This window comes from Physeter macrocephalus, chromosome 21 (assembly GCF_002837175.3).
Source record: "Physeter macrocephalus isolate SW-GA chromosome 21, ASM283717v5, whole genome shotgun sequence".
NCBI classification, from domain to species: Eukaryota; Metazoa; Chordata; class Mammalia; order Artiodactyla; family Physeteridae; genus Physeter; species Physeter macrocephalus.
In genome coordinates this window covers 27444184-27466089 of record NC_041234.1, presented here as the reverse complement: position 1 = coordinate 27466089, position 21906 = coordinate 27444184, and the positions used below count along the sequence as shown (strand labels likewise).

The 21906-nt window shown below is 36.3% G+C and overlaps 1 protein-coding gene across 11 annotated transcripts in view; it reads right to left on the bottom strand.

Annotated features, from left to right (window-relative positions):
- The window catches only part of KDM6A (lysine demethylase 6A), a 205431-nt gene that overhangs the window by 79380 nt on the left and 104145 nt on the right, over positions 1 to 21906 (bottom strand). For all 11 annotated transcript variants that reach the window (XR_003677878.2, XM_028482583.2, XM_024116454.3 and 8 more), the window contains exons 5-6: positions 17272 to 17330; positions 8184 to 8304 (exon numbers count right to left, since the gene is read on the bottom strand). Coding sequence is in view for 10 of the 11 variants with exons in the window: in XM_028482583.2 (XP_028338384.1) it covers positions 8184 to 8304; positions 17272 to 17330 (180 nt within the window). In the remaining variant the exon portion in view is untranslated. The remainder of the gene's footprint in view (positions 1 to 8183; positions 8305 to 17271; positions 17331 to 21906) is intronic.

The window sequence follows — 21906 nt, the reverse complement described above, 5'->3', positions numbered from 1 at the left end:
CTACGCAGTAGAGGCTTCTGCAGTTCACAGACTATATACAAACCTCAAGGCAGAAAGCATTCCATAGAAAATTAATTTCCAAGCAAGAAGATTTACCTAAGACTTTATTTTTCCTAATGTTAACAGTGATTTCCTTTTAATAGCACTTCTGGTCCAATTTAGTACAAGGTTCAATTCATTACAATTTCTGTTGACATCTTTATCACCAAAGTCACTTTCTCTTTAAAAGGTTTTGACTTGTTCAATATTTCAAAATAACTTTATAGTATTTCGCTTTCTATACACTAAGGAACTTGATTGCTATCTGGAGGGGGAAATCTATATTGATGTAATTAACACAAAAAACTTGAGTTTCAAGACTTTATTTCCCTTTAAAGAGTTTTACTTCTAGTTATATAGTCTGTGATTATCTCACAATCTTTTCAACTGTAGAACCCTCCAACTGTATTCCCAACTCTGAAGACAAGCAATGAGATAACTTTTCATAATTGACAAATTATGGTTGTATGTATAAATTATTAATATGGAGCAATGTTTGGATTCCAGATCCAATCTTGGATTTTCTGATTCAGTGGGTTGGGGATCACACCCTGTGAACCAGATTAAAGCTTCTACAAATTATTCCAGTGCACAGTCAGGGTTAAATGCCAATATTTAAAACTTGTAAATTGTGTGCTTACCCCCAAAAGCCTTACTTCAGTCTATGTAGACAAGGTATGTGTAGTCAATACTGCTGTCTATATTCAATTAAAGCAGACACAGCTTTTTAGGAATAAAATGTTGGCAACCGGTTTTTACTCTACGCCAGGCACTCTGTTATGGCTATGCATCTATGCAATTGAATAAAAGGCTCACTGAAATTAATGTCCTAATAGAAGTTTAAAAGATAGTTCCATAGCAGAGTCCAAAGGACATAGCTGAGGGAAGAAAAGAGGTCCTTCAGGCTGAGGAAACGACTTATGTGTACACAGCCCTTATGAAACAGGGTTTTATGGACCGTTTAAGTGGGAGAAGGGAAGGTGTTAGGCACTCTTGCAGGTCAAAGGCAAATTATTTTTTCTTTTTCATTTTTACAGATTGCCACAATTTTGAAAGTATGATTTAAAACCAACAAACTTCATTCCTAAAACTAATAGTCTATGATAAATGAATGAAACTAGGGAAATGCCTTAGGATGTGATGGTACTTACTTTAGGGATTTAATCTCTGAAAATAAGATACAGAACTAAAACTGATAAGTTCTGGTAACGTTTATGAGCCACGATGCCTGGCCAAGCTGATCTGATGGAGATTCTCTCAAAGCCCTCAAACTCAGTTCTTCCATTCTCTTTGTAATACAAGATTATTACAAGAGTTTCAAGGAAGGACTCTACTGCACCAATGACTAATAGTTAATGGATCCTGGCAATCATGACTCAAAAGAGGCTCCTTCTTTTCAAGTTTACCAATCTGGTATCTTCCAAGACTTTCTTTAACAAAACAGTAAGACAAAAGACATTCTATACTGAAGATGTTCAAAATCTTATTTCTAGCCCTTCTTTTCAGCTCCAAACTTATACCTGTCTATACCAATATCTGATATCCCTCAGGTACCTCCAACTCGATAAACTCCCAAATAACCCATCTCCATTCGGAGGCTTTTCACATCCCAATCCCAAAACCTGCTGCTATTTTCTTTATCCCCTACTTTAGTTAACAGAAAAGTGATTCAAGCCAATAAATGGGGAATCTCTATCCACACTGAATCTGTTAATAAATTAACTCCTTTATTAAAACTCCTTAAGATCTCTAGGATGTGTTACCTTTTATCCATCCATCCATGGAGCCATCCTATGAGAACCCAATTATTCTACAGATCTTGCTCACCTTTATTCCTGTAACTGGGTCCTACCTAGTCTCCCAATTCCTCCTTTCTACCACATTTTATAAAAGTACAGGTATGCAACCGATTAGAAATTCTAATACACTGGTTCTAGTATATGTCTAATCTGTGTACACAAATGATCAGAATATGTACTGACTTAATTTTCAAGTTCTTTAAATCTAGTGTACAATTTGTGTTCATATCAAAATAAGACTAATATGTACACAAATACAAAGCGAACATATTTTATAAAGGGGATAATGTAACAATTTGCATTCTAAAATGCTATTTTGGAACACAACCTTTAAAAAATGTGACATTGGATACACTGAATGCTTCATAAAGCTGCATTTGAAGATCAAATATTTACAACCACAAATTTAAGTAGTTATCAGTAAACACCAAAAAATGCTTTTTGATTAGAAACAACTTCTTGTAGTTAAAATGTATTTGAGGAGAGAAACCTGACACGGGAAACCTGGACTCATCACAACCCCTCAGCATCAGAGAGGATGGTTACTGCACATCTATGAGCAGTCATGTCCTTTTCAAACATGTATTTGAAGAACTGAAGTACTTCAGCTATTTACACTACTTCACACTTGAAGGTATGTAACAGAACTCAGAGCAGAAATAAATAACAAATGGAAAAACAAAACTGGGCAGGCAGAGTGAAGTGGAGAAAGCATTATTAAGTGGTTAGATAAACCAATTAGCAGATCACCTCATACCAGATAATATCTAGAAAAGATTAAAAGGTAAAGTATAAGTTGATGAACAGCAGAAAAAGGAAACATCAGGGAAATGAGTTCTGTCCACAAATGAGGAAAAATGGACAGAAGACAAAATAAACAGCAGTGACCATCCTCTGCCAAAAGGAACAGGGACATTATACTCAGGTGAAACCAAGTTCCATTGCCAAAGTGGGAATTGGGGTGGTGATGTTTTAAGGTACAAACGTGAAAGTAGTAGATAACTAGATCTAATGCACAGCATAGAGATTACAGTCAGCAATACTGTACTATAAACTTCAAAGTTGCTAAGAGACAGATCTTAATTGTTCTCACCAAAAAAAAAAAAAAAAAGATAATAATGTGACATGGTAGAGGTGTTAGCTAATGCTATGGTAATGTTCATTTTGCAATATATAAATGTATCAAATCAACACATTATACACATTAAACTTGCTCAAAGTTGTACGTCAATTATACCTCAATAAAAAATTTAAAATTTTTAAAAGCCTCGAATTTTCAAAAAGCCAGCTGGCAGAGTTAAGCTATTGAACATCATGAAGGAAACAGCGCAGGAGTGGGTTTGGAGAAATAATAGCAACTTTTATTATCTTTAGACAACTGAACTAATAAAAATATGCTGTTAAAGCTTCAGCAACAACAAAAAATATTACAGATATCTTAGAAACTTAAGGCCTGGTTAAAATTAATTTAATAGCTAGTATTCAAATTCTCAGCAAGTATTTTTATAATACATGGAGTTCATAGTATCTTAATTAAATGAAACAAATGATTTATACATTCCACATTAATGAATAATAAAAGACGAGGCATTTCAGATTCCAAAAGTGGTTTCTAAAAGGAAGTACATATCATCATGCCTTTACTTATTCTTTCTGCCTTAATATCTTGGCATAAAAAAAATATGACAATAAAATTCCTGAGTCTATATAAAGGATATGAGATTAAATCAGATACCTGGAAATGTAGTTTTCTAGAGAAAAGTGTAAAAAAAATAAAAAGTGGAAATGCTATTTCACTCAGAAGTTTTATGACTGGTAGCTGAATGAACGGGTGAACAGGGGGCATCTAGAGAAAACTGCACTGTCAGTTTGTGTAGAAAAAAATTCTGTTAAGAGATGACAAATAAAATCAGCCTCTTTTTTTTCTCCCCAACGTTTCCAGCCAATCCTATGAGGCATTTTGTAATTTTACAGCCTCTTCCATTTCATTAATCTATCCATTCAAGAAACACTAAGCACCTGGTAAAATGCCAAACTAACACACAAGTCTCATTTGAGTTTAACCCATTTCCTTAGAATCATCTCTTGTATTAATAATTCTCATCTTCCTAACCCTTTCATATTAATCCCTTCAATCAGCACTTATAATCTTCAAATATCAAATTATAAGGGGACTTACACTGGTATCCCAGCCAACTATCCACAAGTTCCCATAAAAAAGCCACCCTCGGGCTTCCCTGGTGGCGCAGTGGTTGAGAGTCCGCCTGCCGATGCAGGGGACACGGGTTCGTGCCCCGGTCCGGGAAGATACCACATGCCGCGGAGCAGCTAGGCCCATGAGCCATGGCCACTGAGCCTGAGCTCCGCAACGGGAGAGGCCACAACAGTGAGAGGCCTGTGTACCGCAACAAAAAAAAAAAAAAAAAAAAAAAGCAAGCCAGCCTCTTTACCTTTAAAAATCCAAGAAAGTTCTAATGCTGACATATTTTAGGGAAACTTATATATGTAAATATTAGGAAGAATTTTTTAATAATCTTCATTAAATTAAATAGATGCATTGGCATTAACTGAAGATATGGGTGTTATCACATCTTATTTTGCATATATTAGCTTTATATGAGGGAAATAATTTTAATAGTCTGCCAGGGTGTAAAACTTAGAGGGCATTATATAAAACTACTTGTCAAAATTGGTGTGCTTTTACTGAAGTAATGACAGCACACTGCCTCAAATACATAACAAATGTAAGCAATTATCATTAATATCATTAAAAATAAAATAAAATTCTGAACTATATGGAGGTAAACAGGCAACCAACCCCACCCGGGGGGATATTATCTGAAGCAGGAAAGAAAAACAACAAAATATCAGGTAGAAATGTCACCCTGAAATGGACTCTGGTTCAGATAGTACTAAACTAGTTAATAAATTAAGAATTGGTACCTCCACCACTCAACTAAACACATGAAATCTTTACTGGCCAATTTAATGGAAAAATAACACCATCTGATTGAAAAGTAAGCTGGGCATTAACTTCACATTTCTGAGGATGGGCAGGGTGACAAAAATACAAGTATTCAATTCTAGGATGGGAAAATGGATTTCACACAAACAATATCTATACTGGCCCCAAATAAGAGGAGTTTTAGATATGGCAGATAAACTGAGAACCAAAAAAGAAAGGCTGAAAAAACTTATTTGTCAGATACTTCGATATATATATTATTTAATCTTTATAACAATCCTGTGGAGTAGATACAGTTATTCCAGTTCTACAGACACAAAGAGGATCAGAAAAGTTAGGCATCTTGCCCAAAGTCACACAATTAGTTTACTGGCAGGGTCAAATTTTAAAACCCAATTTGCCTGCTCTGAGAGCTGTTTACACAGTACCAAAACAGAATGAATCTGCTTCAGAAATACATTTTGGGAGAAAAGTTATTACCAGAGATAGAAATAAAACAGGAGGCCCTGGAATGCATTTCATGTGTGGGTGAAAAGAAGGAATCTACTATGAAAATAAACTGTATTTTATTTAAATATTTTACCATCTAAAACATACTGTATATGTTGTATCTCTCCATCCCAGAGGGAAAGGAAATGAGGCAGAGAAGACCAGATCTGTAATGGACAGATTGTATGTACCACTCCCATACCAAAATACTCTTTTTACCCACGCCCCACTCTCTATTAGACAGAAACAGCGTATTTAGGAAATCAAGCTCTGCTCAAAAACTGGGCATAACTGGTCTAAGAATAACCACACCTTTGATAAGGAATCACTGAGAATAGCCACGTGGTCTAATTCTGGCCAATGAGATGCAAAGTGAAGTATTCCTGAAAAGATCAAAAGGAAGTCAGGATCTTTCTCCTCTATAACATGATAAATCGGGTATTTACTGAGCACTTACTATATGCCAGCACTATACTAAGCATCTATACCACTACTCTACATTATAGAGTAACTCTATAATGTAGAGTAGTGGTATAGGTGCTTTTCTTTATGAGACATTGAAAAAGAAATCATCTCACTGTGTACCTGGCAACCAGCCTTAAGAATAAGCCAACAAAGAACAGAGAAGAAAATGAATCCTTAGTGAAACACTGGATCAGCTGAATCAACCAATCCTGAAGGCTGGACTTTACATTACATAAGCTACTTTTTTTTTTGTCATTTTAACCAGCTTCAGTTGGGAGTTTTCTGAGGTTGCAGCCCATAGCATCTATACCAATACACTGTGCTAGGAAACAACTTCATGTAGTGGAAAAGTCACCAGAGGCTCCACATCTATCCATAAAGGTAAAGTACTAGCCAGTCCACTGCAGGAAAACTGAAGGCCACCTAAGGAGAATGGGGCATATCATTCCTTCTGATTCCTACCTTCACTTACACTAAATGCTAAGCATTTACAGTAATAAACTGAAATACCTCCTCTTCAACTACAAATGTTCACACCTAAAATCCTCCTGAAAATAGACAAGGAATACTGGAGAGAGAAGCCTTAAAAAGCCAATGTCAAGATGAGATAAAAATCAAATGAAACCTTCTCATTATGGGGAAGAGAAATATCAAGGACTCCTGAAATTCTTTTCTATGTTCATGGAAATGAAACAAACTTCAGAATGGTATCAAGTATTTTAAATAAATGGAAGAAAGGCCCCAAACCAGAAGACTGCACTTACTTAAGGCAATCTTGCTAAAATCGCTATGACTTGAAAGTTTGTTAGCCTTTATGCCTGAACAAATTAAAAGTTGTATACAGGAAGGTTTCTGTTGAACAGGAGTAAGCAAGAACACTGAATTAGCCATGGAACACTGCCCAACACTGTTTCCCCTGATTAAAGGGGATTTTAAATATCGCCACCTTCATGGAAAGAGAGTTTTGAATCCATAGAATTGTTTAAGGTACCACTGTACTGATATTCAGAGGTAGCCACATTCCATAATTTGGGACAAATCTCATTACCTTTTTCCACTCAAATATATTTCCTGAGCAACACTTAAACTTCTGCAACACACAATAACCATATTGTGACAGTTCTGTAAAAAGCTCAAATAAGTTGACTTTGTATTATAAGCATTTTAAGAGTCTGGTTTGCTAGTATACACTGTGAATGTCCAAGAGGAGGTCAAAATATGCAAGGCGGCATATCTGAACTTATTTTCCATTTCAAGTCCACTCACATGCGAACGTATAGTTTGAGACATGCTGCTCTAAACTTGAGGAAAATTGATAACTTCTAGGCATTCCTTAGTCTCCACATTACTTACATTTGCCCTAGGGCCTATTTCTCAAATTGCACTTACCTTTGAGAACTGTGTGATCTGAATACTTTCACAATCTACTTATTTTAGTGTTTTGGACTGTATAACTCTCTCTTTCGTACCATCAGCACTGTTCTTTATAAACTCATGAAAGATAGAAACAGTATTTGCAAAACTGTCTACTTTAAAACTCTAGAACAATTAGGTACTCCTAAATACAGTTTTATTTGGTTTTTTTTTTTCTAATTTCAGTAGTGCCTTACTAGTGAATTCAAACTACAACCTACTGTAAAGTCATTGTTTATCTCCCTCCTGACCCTTCAGAATGAAGATAATCTGCAACGGAGATATTTAGAACATGGCAACCATTATAAATAGTCATAAATTCACAAAAATTTAAGCTTTTCCTAGAACTTCTAATCCTTTTAAAAAGCAATACTTTTGTCGAGCAGGGAAGCACTATCTTCATGAAAAGCCCAGTAAGACATAAAGTGATGGCATAGATAGCACAAGAAGCTAAATGAAAAACTTGAGAAATGTTAAATTCTATAGAAAGTAAAATATTTAACCAACAATGTTATTTTGCCCAACAATGTTTATACTCACAAACCAGCAGTTCAAATGACTAGCAAAGAACACACGTTTTTATATTTAAGATATGAGACGTGCTTTGCTGGTAGAGGTGGAGAGATTTCTAGTGAGACCCATACAAGTAAACAGTCAATGATGGGGTCACAGATACAGAATCATTAAGCAGCTGCTTCTGACCTCTATGGTTGCCAATCACTAATAGCAGAGTGATTCAGATGTCCAAATTGAGACTGAAACCTTCACCCTTTCCTGATAACAGACCACAATTAAAACTCAAAAAAAAAAATTTAATGATATAATTAGAAACCCGAACTTATGTATCTTCCAGTTCATAGCTGATAAACAGTTCTTTCATCTAAATTTTCAAATTTTCTTTTGAAGTACCATATAAATTCCAACATTTCTCAATGTTCTAATATTTAACAACCACCCCCAAAAGACCCCACAAAAATGAAACATTGTATCTCAGAAAAAACCCAACAACCTACCTTTAAACTAGACTCATAGTCTGTGTTCACTTTGAACATAAGACCAAGCCGTAAATGAATTTCCTTGGCTCGACAAAAGCTGGGATCAACATAAAGCACCTCCTGAAATGCTTTAATTGCCCTGAAAGAACATAGACATAAGATATCTTTACTTTTTAACACTTACATGAATTTTTGCTTGGTAGAACAGTAAAACTTCTCTTTTATGCAATTCTGTTTTAAAGGAAATGCCAGTTTTATAAGAAAGATGTGAATGAATAGGTTTAACAAAAAAAAAATAAAAGACTAGGAAGGGGTGCCTGGGACTTTTATGTAATTGAATGTGTGTAATATAAAAGGAGAAAAGGAAGATCAGTTGAATTTACTCTCAATAATTCAATTTTTTTTTTTTCTGGTTGCATTGGGTCTTTGTTGCTGCACGCGGGCTTTCTCTAGTTGCAGCGAGCGGGAGCTACTCTTCATTGCGGTGCGTGGGTTTCTCATTGCGGTGGCTTCTCTTGTTGTGGAGCACAGGCTCTAGGTGTGCGGGCTTCAGTAGTTGTGGCACACGGGCTCAGCAGTTGTGGCTCACGGGCTCTAGAGCACAGGCCCAGTAGTTGTGGCGCACAGGCTTAGTGGCTCCACGGCATGTGGGATCTTCCCGGACCCGGGATCGAACCCATGTCCCCTGCATTGGCAGGTGGATTCTTAACCATTGCGCCACCAGGGAAGTCCCTTCAAATAATATTTTATAGCTTAATAAAATTGTCAGTGTAAATAACTGATTTCACTGTTTCTGGAATTTCCTAGGGAGAGAGGGGTGGGGCAGATAGTTTTGTTTTTAAGGGAGGAGAGATTAATCCTGTCTCTAGTCTACTCCATAAAATGAAGTCTTTTTTTTAAACTTTATATTTCTATCTTTCATATTTATTAGGTTTACAATCCATCTGCACCTTATTTTTTATATGATGTGAGGTAGGAGTCAGTTTTCATTTTTTTCAATACAGAAATCCAGTACCCCCTATATCACCTGTAGAAAAGACCATGCTTACCACAGCTCTACAGTGCCACACTGTCCTAAATCAAATGTCCATATCAAATGTCTTGGTCTGTTTCTGGGCTCTCTATTCTACTATATGTCACTTTATGTCTATCAGTCCATCTTTGCCCCAAATTCACATTTTACCTTTCATAAAAAGTCTTAATTACCAGTAGAACATATACAAGGATGAGGAAGGAACACTTTTCACTGAAAACATTTTTATATCACTTAATCTGATCACATGAATGTACTATGTACTCAAAAATGAATTAAAATTATGACAAAGAAAAACGTCTACTTTGAATTTTGAAAACTATAGTATCAGATATAACAGTATTTTAGGCATCATTTTAAATCTCTCTACATGATTTAAGGCTTACCCCAAGTACAGCTAATATATTCTTTGCAAAGCTTTCTATCAACTATTCTCTACTTCTATTTAATCTTAAAGGAGGTTACTTAGAATCTTAGACAATTCCAAAACAAAAGTCAATCTTTTTTATACAAGTTCAAAATATATACCACAAAATAGAGCAAAACAACATGCCCTATGTCTTTAAGTAACTTTATTTTGACTTGTATATTATCTATTTACCCCCCCCCCAAAAAAACCGTGTGATTATATATTATAAAATTAAGGGTTCTAAAAGGTAATATTTACTGTGAGGAGCATCAGATACCTTTACATCTGGTTAAATACTTTCTTCCTGAAGAGGAAGTCGGCATCTATGTGTTAAGATGGCATTTCAAATGGGTCGGGCTGTGTATGTGTTTTATTATTTAGTGTGTGTATAGACAGCAGAGGGGAGTCAAAGGCCTGATAAGAAAGAATTCATGTAAATTACCTTTCTCATTCAAAGGTGACTTCCTATTTCTCTCAATTAAACTCACCTGCATACTGCTAAGAAGTTCTCTGTACTTTTCTCAAACCTTTCTAATAAGAGGAGGTGCAGCTTCAGCCTCTATATTCTCTTGGTCATGTCTAGAGCGCCACCTTCTAACAGAACAGATTGTGTGCACAGGTGCGTGTGAACGTGTGTGGAGGGGGATACAAAACACACATGTTGGGGGAGGGGCATAAAAAAGGTTAGGAAGAGAACAACTGCAGCAATAAATGATGTCAATTAAAAGATAAGATGTGACTGGGAAACGGTATGCAGGGGCTTTTGGAAGCTTCTGGGATGAGAGCAATTTTTTATTTCTCGACTCAAGTGACATGAATGTTTATTTTATAAATAACATGTAAAGATGTATACTTATGTTTGTTTAATTTTAAGTATGTTACATTTTATAATAATAAAAATTAAGAATAATGCTTCATAAAGTCCTAATTAACCTTACCTTACGAAGTGGGTCAGAGAACTCCTATGGAATGGGTCAGAACTAAGCAATGTCCACACATGCCAATTAAAAACCCAGGCAAGGAAGAGTGGATATAGGTATATGTATAACTGATTCAGTTTGCTGTATACCTGAAACTAACACAACCTTGTAAATCAACTATACTCCAATAAAAATTTTAAAAAACAAAACTAACCAAGGGGGGTGGGGGGAGACAGGCAGGCCTGAGTCAAATACATGAAAGAAAAAGAATGGAAGTGGTGGAAGATAGCAAAGGAAAGATGGAATAAAGGAGAAAAAGAAGATAGGAAGAAAAACAGTCTAAGGAAGGATGTATGCGAAAGGGAAGAAGGAAAACACAGATCATCAATAACAACCCCACAGGAGAAATATTTCCTACTCTGTCTCAGTTTCTATTTCCAGTCTTTTCCCAACCTACTGTTCATAGATGTGTTTTTACTCCATAGGTGTGCCTTTAGTTTTTATCCAACTTAGTTCACAATGTCACACAAGTACAAGAAACACAGGTTATTTTACAAAGTTCTCTACACATGTTAACACACTGGAAATTTCTTTTAAAAAATTATTAACCTACCAGCAAAAACACATATTACAATACACTAGTCTGGGCTACACTATGCCTGCTCTTTAAGGACTACTAAAAGTGCCCATGACAAGGGAGGACAAAATATATCTATTCATCAAGTTCTCCAGGTTGTTTCAAAGTTTCCCTCAAATTCAATACTTGCAGACTCAATCTTCAATATCTCATTATCAGATAACTGAAATAGACTCCTTAAAGACTTCCCTTGCTCTCCTCTGGCTTGCCTATGCTTCCTAAAATATGTGGCTCCTGTGATTGCCTACTAACCATTGATACTCTAATCATGATACTCTTTTAAGTCAAATCTCCATGTAGCATTTAAGGTTTGTGAGCAAGTATACCCACTGCCAGCCATGCCCTAACATTGCTCCTCCTCAGCTGTGAGCTGGCATATCTTAGGAATTCCTTCATGCAAATACTGGCCCTCTTGGCTTCACGGCTTCTCCTCAGGATAGTCTCCTGACCTGGAATATTTTCATTCTTCTGCTTCACTCTAAATCCACTATTACCTTTAAGACTCACCACCCAAACTTAACATCAACTATTTTTTGCTTAATGTTAACCAGCAGTTAGGCCCACTCTATAATCAAATCATTTTACTCTTTACCTGTCAGTGTGCTGTCTCCAGTTTTTCCAAGTAGTCTATTCCTTGAGGTTTACATTCCTCTTTTATTTTTAAATACTCTAGACATTATAGGAAAATGTTTAATATCTGTTTACTGATGTCATCACTTTTTATAATTAACTGACTGGACTTCTTGTTGAGGGTGTGGGAAGGGATGCTCCAGAGTCTCTTTACTGATCAGTTCTCCTCAGCTAACAAAATAAATGCAAGTTCATTTTCACTTGCTTTTCGAAACTCTTACCATCTTTTTCTCCTATGTGTTGCATCCACCCCTTGGGGTGGGAAAAGAAAAGGAAAAAAGAATGTGTTTATGTGTTAGGAGGGGGATAGTGTGTGGAGAAGACAGGTACCACTCAGACTACATTCTAATTTTGGTCATCATTTTAATGCATTCATATATCTCACCAAACCACATGTAGCCAGAACATGATCTGTGTAGCAGAAGTTAGACTAAACCACCAACACATACAAATTCTGCTGACGTCAGTATTCTGACTGACAGACAATTTTAGAACATGAAAAATGGCTACCTAAAACAATAAAATACTTTTAATGATACAATGTCTAGAAAGGTTTATAGTTTTCAAATATTAAAGCACAGTCTCTACTGAAATTTTAAACAAGCGCATATTGCTATGCTTGAGTATCCATGCATTTTTCTTAAAATCTAAAGAATGTTTTTATATCACCAAAATTATTTCTATAGATTTTCAGTTTAAAATTTTCTGCAATTAATGTTTGCCATTGTTAACAATTTTTAAAAGGAAATGATAACTTCAATATAGCACTACATGCAAAAAACACACACGTGCTGAATATATTTTAAAACAATGGTCATTTTTAATAAGATTTCTACAGCCATTTTTTAAAAAGCCTCCTTTAGAACTTTACCAAAGTATAGAAAAATAATGATATTAACTAAACATCCTAGCACAGTTTTAGTACATTTGAAAAGAGACATAATAAAACTTTAAGCTCTCTGAAGCTAATAAAGCTGAGTCCAGAGATTTCCCTCAGGGATATCTGAAAAGACAAAGGAACTAATTCCACAAATTTTCATACTAATAAAAGGGAGCATATTCTAGCTCTAAATCAGTAATAACATATATACACAACAGATATACACATATATATATATATATTTGGAAATTTAGAGGTTCCTTCTAAATGAGACAAACAGATTTGATTAAGAACTCAAAGAGACAGGTAAGGTAAGGTAAGGTAAGGTAAGGTAAGGTAAGAGTTTTAAAGTGGAGATGGAAGGAGAAGGCAGACCAAAGAGAGTAAATGGCACAAACCAACTTGCATAGGTAAAAAAATGCTCAAGACATTTTCAGGGAAATATTAATACAGTAGTGACTGACATAAAGAATATATTTAGGGGAACAATAAGTCTAGAAAGATCATCTGAGGTTGAAACAAAGAGGACCTTAAATGTGAGGCCAAGTTAGAAGTATCATACACTAGGCTATTCACATTGACGTTTGCTAATATATTACCTCCTGTTTCTTTTGCCCTCTCCAGCCATCTTCATTTCATCACTGCAGACAGTGGGATGTTTTCTTCCCTCCCCTATTGTAAAATTTATGTTTTTATTCATAATTTCCCTGAAGCTTAATCAATCCAAACCCTTCCAAATTCTCTCTGGCAATCTATGTGTCACTGGTAAGCATAACTTTACCAAAACTGCCTTAGTTATCTGCTATTCTCTTCAAAACAGCAGCGAACAGAATAATCTCAACATATGTTAACATGAACTGTTTTAATAGAAATAAACTTTTGATCTAAGAGCATTAGTTTGCAAAATGATAGCTCAAAAACATATATTAAGTTTTTGCCAGACTCCATGCTCAACAAGCCTCAGGATCAATGGCGGTTATCTCAAACTACATTAAGTTTATGTTTGCACCCAAAGCAGTGATTTTTCAAAGAGAGCAGAGATTCCTACACACCTAAGAACACTTGTAATCGGTACACGCTAGGGAAATGAGTCCTGGAGAAAGTTTACTTGTAATGTGTTAACATTTCTGTCTTTTTAAACTCACCTCCATCTCATTACCCTATTCCTTGCTGATGTCAACATAATAATAATCACTACATTTCCTTACCAGGGCTTATCAATTAGATTTGGGAAGCTAATTTCCAAAATCCTATGCCTCTGGCAGAGAATTATGTAGCTCTTAGGTTTGCCACTATAAGACCATTCTGATATTGATCAATGGGAATACAAAAGGTTACAGGCTAGAGAGAGAGGAATGATAAGGATTTTCAGGGAGGTATATTTAGAAATATGGCTGCAAGTTATAATACTTTATTACTGTATATATTTCAATTCCTTTCACCCAAGGATATAGGTTTCTAACTACAAAGGCAAGGAAAAGCTCAGTTCAAGGTACCCTTAGCAATACGCCACCCTCATGAAGAAGAACAAGTGAAGGCATGGGCATGCACTCACGCGCATGGAAAGAAAGGAACGGCTTTATAGATACTGGTTCTAGCTCTCTGCTGCATGCATTTTACTATGTGCTTCTATGTCTTCCTTTCTCCTTATATTTATTTTAAGTTTGGTCACAGATTACTGTGTATAATAATAGTAAAATTAAATAATTATGATAAATCCAGTGAGGATGTAACAGTTGCTCTACTACTTTCTGACATGGGCTCCTCTAAGAGGCTGAAATTGAAACTGGAAAAACTGACCAAATAACTGAACTCATCCAGAGGCTAACAATAAAATCAACTCACCCTCCAAAAGGTGGGGGGCGGGGGGGGGGGTTGGGGGCAGAGCATAATATGGCAAGAGACAAGACGAACAGGTTAACAGATAAAACCAGTTAATAAAATTGCTCTTATTTATTAAGTCGCCATCACCAACCCCAACACACATGGTGGTTGCACACATTATTCTCAAATACTTAATCTAATTAAATAACAACAGACACCACTTACAAATATTAAATTCTACTTAAATTATAAATGTACAAGAGATAGAACATTCTGAGCTAACAATACAAAAAAAGGCATACCACACTCTTCTCTGGAAATATTTTTTCAACAAATCCCACAGAACTTAGTATGTGTTGGGGGTGGAGGTGGGTCTGTTCCCAGAAATTAATAGCCACCTATAAGTAAAACCAAATAAAACACAAGTATAGTTTTAACCTAAGAAGTTCCTATCCATTAAGGCTATACTCTAAAACTCTCACCAAGCACCTACTCCATGCTTTCTAATTTTGTGGCTGTTCAAGAAATAGCAAGATAAGTAAAAGCAAAAATTGGGGCACAGAGTTTGTGAAAGAACATTTGACCAGCAAGACAGGAAACACACATCCATGAAGGATTAAGAGAGGGTGTGAGATATGTCATTTTAGGGAGCAGCTAGAGCTGAAACTCAAGACATGAGAAAATGGTGGTAACCAGGACAGGATCAACAGAACAGAAGGCACTTACTAATTCAGACATTGCATCATTCTTATATCATTTCAGTTTCATTTCTTAAGTCAACTGAAGGACATAGAAATCATATGTAGATAAGGAATCAAAAGATATAATTTTCCACACTACAAGCCCCCTAACTTGACATGGTCACATACTTTTTAATGCAATCCAATTTTCAACTGATGATGGTGTCACCTCACTGATTTTATGCTTATATCTTCAATCTACAGGGAGTTCACAAGTTATCACAGGTAGGTGAAAATTAACTGGTGTGAGGTATACGTGTTCATTTCTAAACTGCAGAGTTCCTTGCCTTGAGTATCATCTAAATTATTTCTGGCTGGCCATAAAGATTTTACCAATGTGCCCAGGAGAACAATTACAAATACTGATTAAAAAATAACCACCAATCAATCTTCAAATTGGGGGATAGACTACAACAGACAAAATAATTAGACTGGGAAATCTGAGCTTAAGTTTGCTTCTGCCACCAATTAAACAGTTATATAATACTGAGTTACACACACATACACATCCCTTGTTTTCTTCGTCTATAAAATTAAGGAAAAAAACTAAGTTATCTCTTAAGACCACTATGGCTCTAAAAGTTTAGAATTGTGAATTCTATGAATAGCATCTTCAAGAAAGTAAAGAGATCTTAAAACAGTCCTAATCTACTCTTGATTTTACATATGATACACTGGATATAAAATTAGGAGGCTTAAATTTAGGCTTGCTCTACAACAATGGATAATTTAAAAGAAAAATATTACAAAGCTTCTTTATAAAGATCAATTATAGCTTTGTTTACAAAGAAAATGAGTGATCTGAATGATTATAATACTCTTATCCACACAGGTGTTCTCTAACAATGCAGTGCTTCCATAGATGATCAAAACCCAACAGGACCAAAAGGCAAACGGGAAAGAAAAGGCATCTGGGAAAAGTCATTCATGTCTTAAGTTTCATCTTTAGAGAAACCACATCAAATCATTGCCAATGCATATTTAAAAGCTCTGTAATAAATATCCAGGATGACCAACAGGTATATGACAGGGTTATAACCTTTGGTCAAAATGTTCCTTTGGACTTTCTCAGCACTCACTCAGCTTAAAATTATGGAGAATAGAAGGCACTCTGACAAAGTCGAATATATGTCAAAAAGAATATCTACATAGGGCTTTACAGTTTGCAAAATGTACATTATCTCATTTGATCATCAAAACTCTGTAGAGTAGAAAAGGCAAGTAATTGTAATGTATCTAAAACACACACACACACACACACACACACACACACAAATGAGGAAACACACCAAACGAAGTGGCAGTGCTGAGACCAGAATACCAATCTTTCAACTATGTTCTTTCCACTAGAGAATGTTACTGTCTTGTCTGGTAAACAGAAAGACAAGGGGGCAAAGGCCACAGTAACAGGGACCTATACTTTACCGTTTATAAAATCTTATATATATTTCTATCATATTTAATGTCTGACTCTGAAGGTGGTACCATTATTCCTATTTTATAGAAGAGAGAATTGAGAGTTTATAATCTAGTGCCTAGTTACTAGAAATTGGAAAAGTACTAGCACACTCGTGTGTGTGTGTGTGTGTGTGTGTGTGTGTGTCTTTTGGTGAAGGAGGAAGGGAAGGAGCAGTCAATATGTCTAAAAGTCTGAAAAGGAAATACTGCTCATCACAGACCATTTACCAACTTGAGAAGAGAGAGTAGAGTCATTCCCCAGTTCAAATAACCTGGGGACCACCAGTCTATAATAAGTGACTGAGAAATTCCAAAAGCTTTCTAATCTAAGTCTTCTTTAATCAGAATCTTATACCAGATTCTTTCAGGAACACATACATTTCTAATAATCTAAGGTAGGTCAATATCCCTGAAGGAACAAACTAATAATTTCAGGAGATTATTGGAAAATGTAGGTTTAGTGATATTAAAATATTTTGTATTTATTACACACACACACACACACGCAGAAAAATACAAACAAAATAAGCCATTTACTGGAAACAACTGGAGTTATTAGTTTTATGTCAACTTACCACTGAAATGCATTGTAATGGAAGTAGACCAAACCAAGACCATATAAAAAGGCAGCATTCTGGAAAGAAAGGGAAAAACAGACTTTTAGGGAAAGTATTTATGTCTAATACATATGTTACTAATACTATAAAATATGGTATCCAGGATGTTTTATGTTATTAAAAATCTATCCTGCATTACAATATAGTTACAATGTATTTTTAAAACACCAAAATAACTGATGAGTCAACAGATGGCACAGAATCCAATCAACTTGGACAGATTCGGTGGTTTCTTTTTAATCAAACCTGCCCTGAAATAAAAAGTCTGTCAGCACATACAGATGGCCAATAGGCATATGAAAAGATGCTCAACATTGCTAATTATTAGCGAAATGCAAATCAAAACTACAATTAGGTATCACCTCATGCCAGTCAGAATGGCCATCATTAAAAAGCCTACAAATAACACATGCTGGAGAGGGTGTGGAGAGAGGGAACCCTCCTAAACTGTTGGTGGGAATGTTAAGTTGGTGCAGTCACTATGAAAAACAGTATGGAGGCTCCTCAGAAAACTAAAAATAGAATTACCATATGATCCAGCAATCCCACTCCTGGGCATATACCCAGACAAAACTATAATTCAAAAAAATACAGGCACCACTATGTTCATAGCACCACTATTCACAATAGTCAAGACATGGAAACAACCTAAATGTCCATCGACAGATGAATGGATAAAGAAGATGTGGTACATATATATAATGGAATACTACTCAGCCATAAAAATGTCATTTGCAGCAACATGGATGCAACTAGAGATTATCATACTCAGTGAAGTCAGTCAGAAAGAGAAAGACAAACACCATATAACATCACTTATATGTGGAATCTGAAATATGACACAAATGAACCTATCTACAAAGCAGAAACAGACTCAGACATAGAGAACAGACTTGTGGTTGCAGGGGGTGGGGGTGGACTGGGAGTTTGGGGGTAGTAGGTGCAAACTATTACATACAGAATGGAAGGACAACAAGGTCCTACTATATAGCACAGGGAACTATTTTCAATGTCCTGGGATAAACCATAATGGAAAGGAATATAAAAAAGTATATGTATGTATGTATGCATATGTGTATGTGTGTGTGTGTGTGTGTGTGTGTGTATGTGTGTGTCTGTATGCATAACTGAGTCACTCTGCCATACAGCAAAAATTAACACAACATTGTAATTCAACTACACTTCAATTAGGGCTTCCCTGGTGGCGCAGTGGTTAAGAATCCACCTGCCAATGCAGGGGACACGGGTTCGATCCCTGGTCCAGGAAGATCCCACATGCCGTGGAGCAACTAAGCCCACGCACCACAATTACTCAGCCTGCGCTCAAGAGCCCATGAGCCACAACTACTGAAGCCCGTGCGCCTAGAGCCCGTGCTCCACAACAAGAGAAGCCACCGCAATGAGAAGCTCGCACAACTCAACGAAGAGTAGCCCCTGCTCGCTGCAACTAGAGAAAGCCCACACACAGTAACAAAGACCCAACTCAGCCATAAATGAATGAATGAATGAATGAATAATAAACTATACTTCCATTTTAAAAAATCTGTCAGCAGAATTCTATGGGTAATCTAAGAGAAAAACCTATTTTTCAGGAATAAGAAAAATGCCTATGCTACCCTAGTCTCTCTTGCTTGTATCTCTGTATTCTTCCTCTAGTTCTGTTTCTTGAACTGGATTTAATTTTATGTTCAGTGTTGCCAGGAAGGTAGTTAGAATTCAAAGTAAATGCACAATATAAACGTAGAACAAATTTTAGTATTAAAAAAAACCCCACATGCTAAAATGACACCTAGCCATTTACATTTTGGGCTATAAACATCAGTGATTCCTTTTGCAGTACAAAACAGAGATGCCTATCCAGACTCAATCTGACCTCCGGCCCCCATATGAGAAACTAGCTAGCTACTCCCTTTTTTCAAAAAGGGCAAACAGTTGAGTACCTACTATGTGCTCTCCAAACTTATGTTCTAAAACTTAAAAAATTTCAAACTCTTACTAAAATGTTTCTTACTGTATTATTTTAGGTTGTATTTCCCCAGAAGTACACCCTGAGACAGAAGTTTTTGGTTTATTTGGGAAGTTACCCTAGGAAACACCAGTAAGGGAGTAGAGAAGTGAGGCAGGGAAGGGAAGGAAGCCAATAAAGGGTGCAGTATGGCTGGCTATGCAGCTGTGGGCAACTGGGACTTAATACTGCTGGGGATTTCTAGGACACAGTGAAGAACATTCCTCAGAGTCATTCTGCGCTAGGTGTGAGGGAACTAGAGTACTTATCCCACAACTGCTGTCATTCAATGATTGGAGAAAAAGAATCAGTGATGTTTAAAGACCAAAGTGTATTAAATAGCTGGGTGACTTTTTGGTATGCAATTATTATTTTTAATACTAAAACTTGTTTTAGGGTTATATTGTGCATTTCCTCTGAATTCTAACCACACTTCTGGAAACACTGAAAAAGGTTTCTTAAGTAGATCTTAAAATGTAATAAATATGGAAATTTAATTTCATTAAATCCTCAATACCCTCAATTTTCTGAATGAGAAAAATACATGCTACAAGGGTATTCACAAATATGGGGATTCACAAAGATCTCAGACAACATCCATTTCAAAAGTTCATATTCAAATTTTTAAAATTTAGTTGAAACTGGCTTCAATCAGGATCATTCATTTACCACCCCACCCTATCCCTGAAATAAACTGAACTTTTACTAGGTATTGAGGACAATACTCAAGGGTTGAACAAGCCAAACTGATTAAAATGTACTTCCCAGCACTCTACTGTGTGTGTGTGTGTGTGTGTGTGTGTGTGTGTGTGTGTGTTGGGGCGGGGGGGGGGGATGGATGGGGGGGGGGGGGGGGGATGGATGATGTTCGGAACACAAGAGTAGTTAAATTCAGAGTTATGAAATGTTCTACCCAAGAAAGTTTAGATTTGAAACACAACTGTCTCCCTAGGTGGGGAAGATGGAGGGGAAGAGAGCATGGTTGAATAACAATAGACAGCATCTTTCACCAAATTAGGTAATTGCCCAGAGAAAGCGGTATAAGGTATATATGAGTTTACTGAGGGACATTTCTGCTTTCAGTACACATCCTGCATCCTGCATTCTCTCAACTTCCTTTGTTCATAGCTCATCCTTCCCCCTCTAGGAAATATTATCCCCATCCCTGGCACTGTATAAAGTTTATCAATCCATCTAGATCCATTTAAATGCCATCTTCCCTATGAAGCTTTGCCACTTCTCCCACCTCAAACCAGAGGTAATCTTTCCAACCTCTAAATTTGGCCTTAGCATAATGTCTCAAGCATGTGACATTATGGTATAATAGTAAGAACTTAATTTTATGCAAAATGCTAACATCATTTCTTTTAAAAGGTACTAACAACCCTTTGAGGTGGCAGAAATTTAAAGAATGAAGAGATATTAAGCAACTTGCTCAAAGAGACAGTTGCAGACATAGGAACTGAATCTAGGTCTGCCTCCAGAGATCACTCTTAACTATTGATAATATATTTTTGCTATTTGTGTATTGACTAAATTCCATCCCATCAGACAAAAATGCAACGAAAGCAGGAGTGCTAATCATCTGTGTATATTACCTGGCATACACAGTGCCTTCCACATAGCAGATGCCCACAGGTTTAGTAAACTGAACCACCCAGTATTTAAGCTCAGTATTAAGTTCAGTTTCCTGGGTGACACAGAATTAGTATGAGGGATGGTCCCTATTAATCAGGAGCTTATAAATCTCACCAAGGAGGTAAGTCTCATTTTTCCATAACAGTAAACGATGTAATTTAAACATTTATTGAGCACCTACTATGAGTCATAACAGAGTTATCAGCACTGAGAAGGAAGTAGTAAGCAAAAAAGACAAAAATTCCTATCCTCAATGAATTTACAATCTAAGGACAAATGATTATGAAATTAAGTGCATAATAATATATTCCTAGCTGCAAACATTTAAGAGTTAATGAAGTATTATAAGGACTAGGAAAAGAGGTAGAACTTGGGTATTGCTGGGAAAGGAGAAGGAAAAATAAGCCATCTCAGCCAGGGGTTCTAATCCACACATTTTTGGAAATAATGACCTGGGGGTGTGAATGGCTATGTGCCCTGATAAAGATGTGTTCCCTCCCAATGTACAATCTCACCAAAAATGCCAACAGCATCCCCATTGAGAAACACGGATCTATGCAGAAGGATGACCCAAGCAAAGGCACTGATATGGAAATGAGTTTAAATGTGATGTAGTCATTCTTCAATCCACTGTGAGAAGTTAGGGGAGTAACTTTCTGGGAAATGTATTATTTATAAAATATACTCCTGCTTCAGTCCAAATCCTTAGAGGTTAGACTACCTATATTAGGTGTCAGCAAACTATGGCACATGGGCCAAATCCAGCCAGCCACCTATTTTTATAAAGTTGTACTGAAACATGGCTACCCCCACTCATTTATTTATTGTCCATATAGCTGCTTCCAGTTCCAACAGAAGAGCTGAACAGTTGCAACACAGAGACTATCCAGCTTACAAAATCTAAAACAGTTACTATGTGGCCCTTTACAAAAGAAATTTGCCAACCTCTG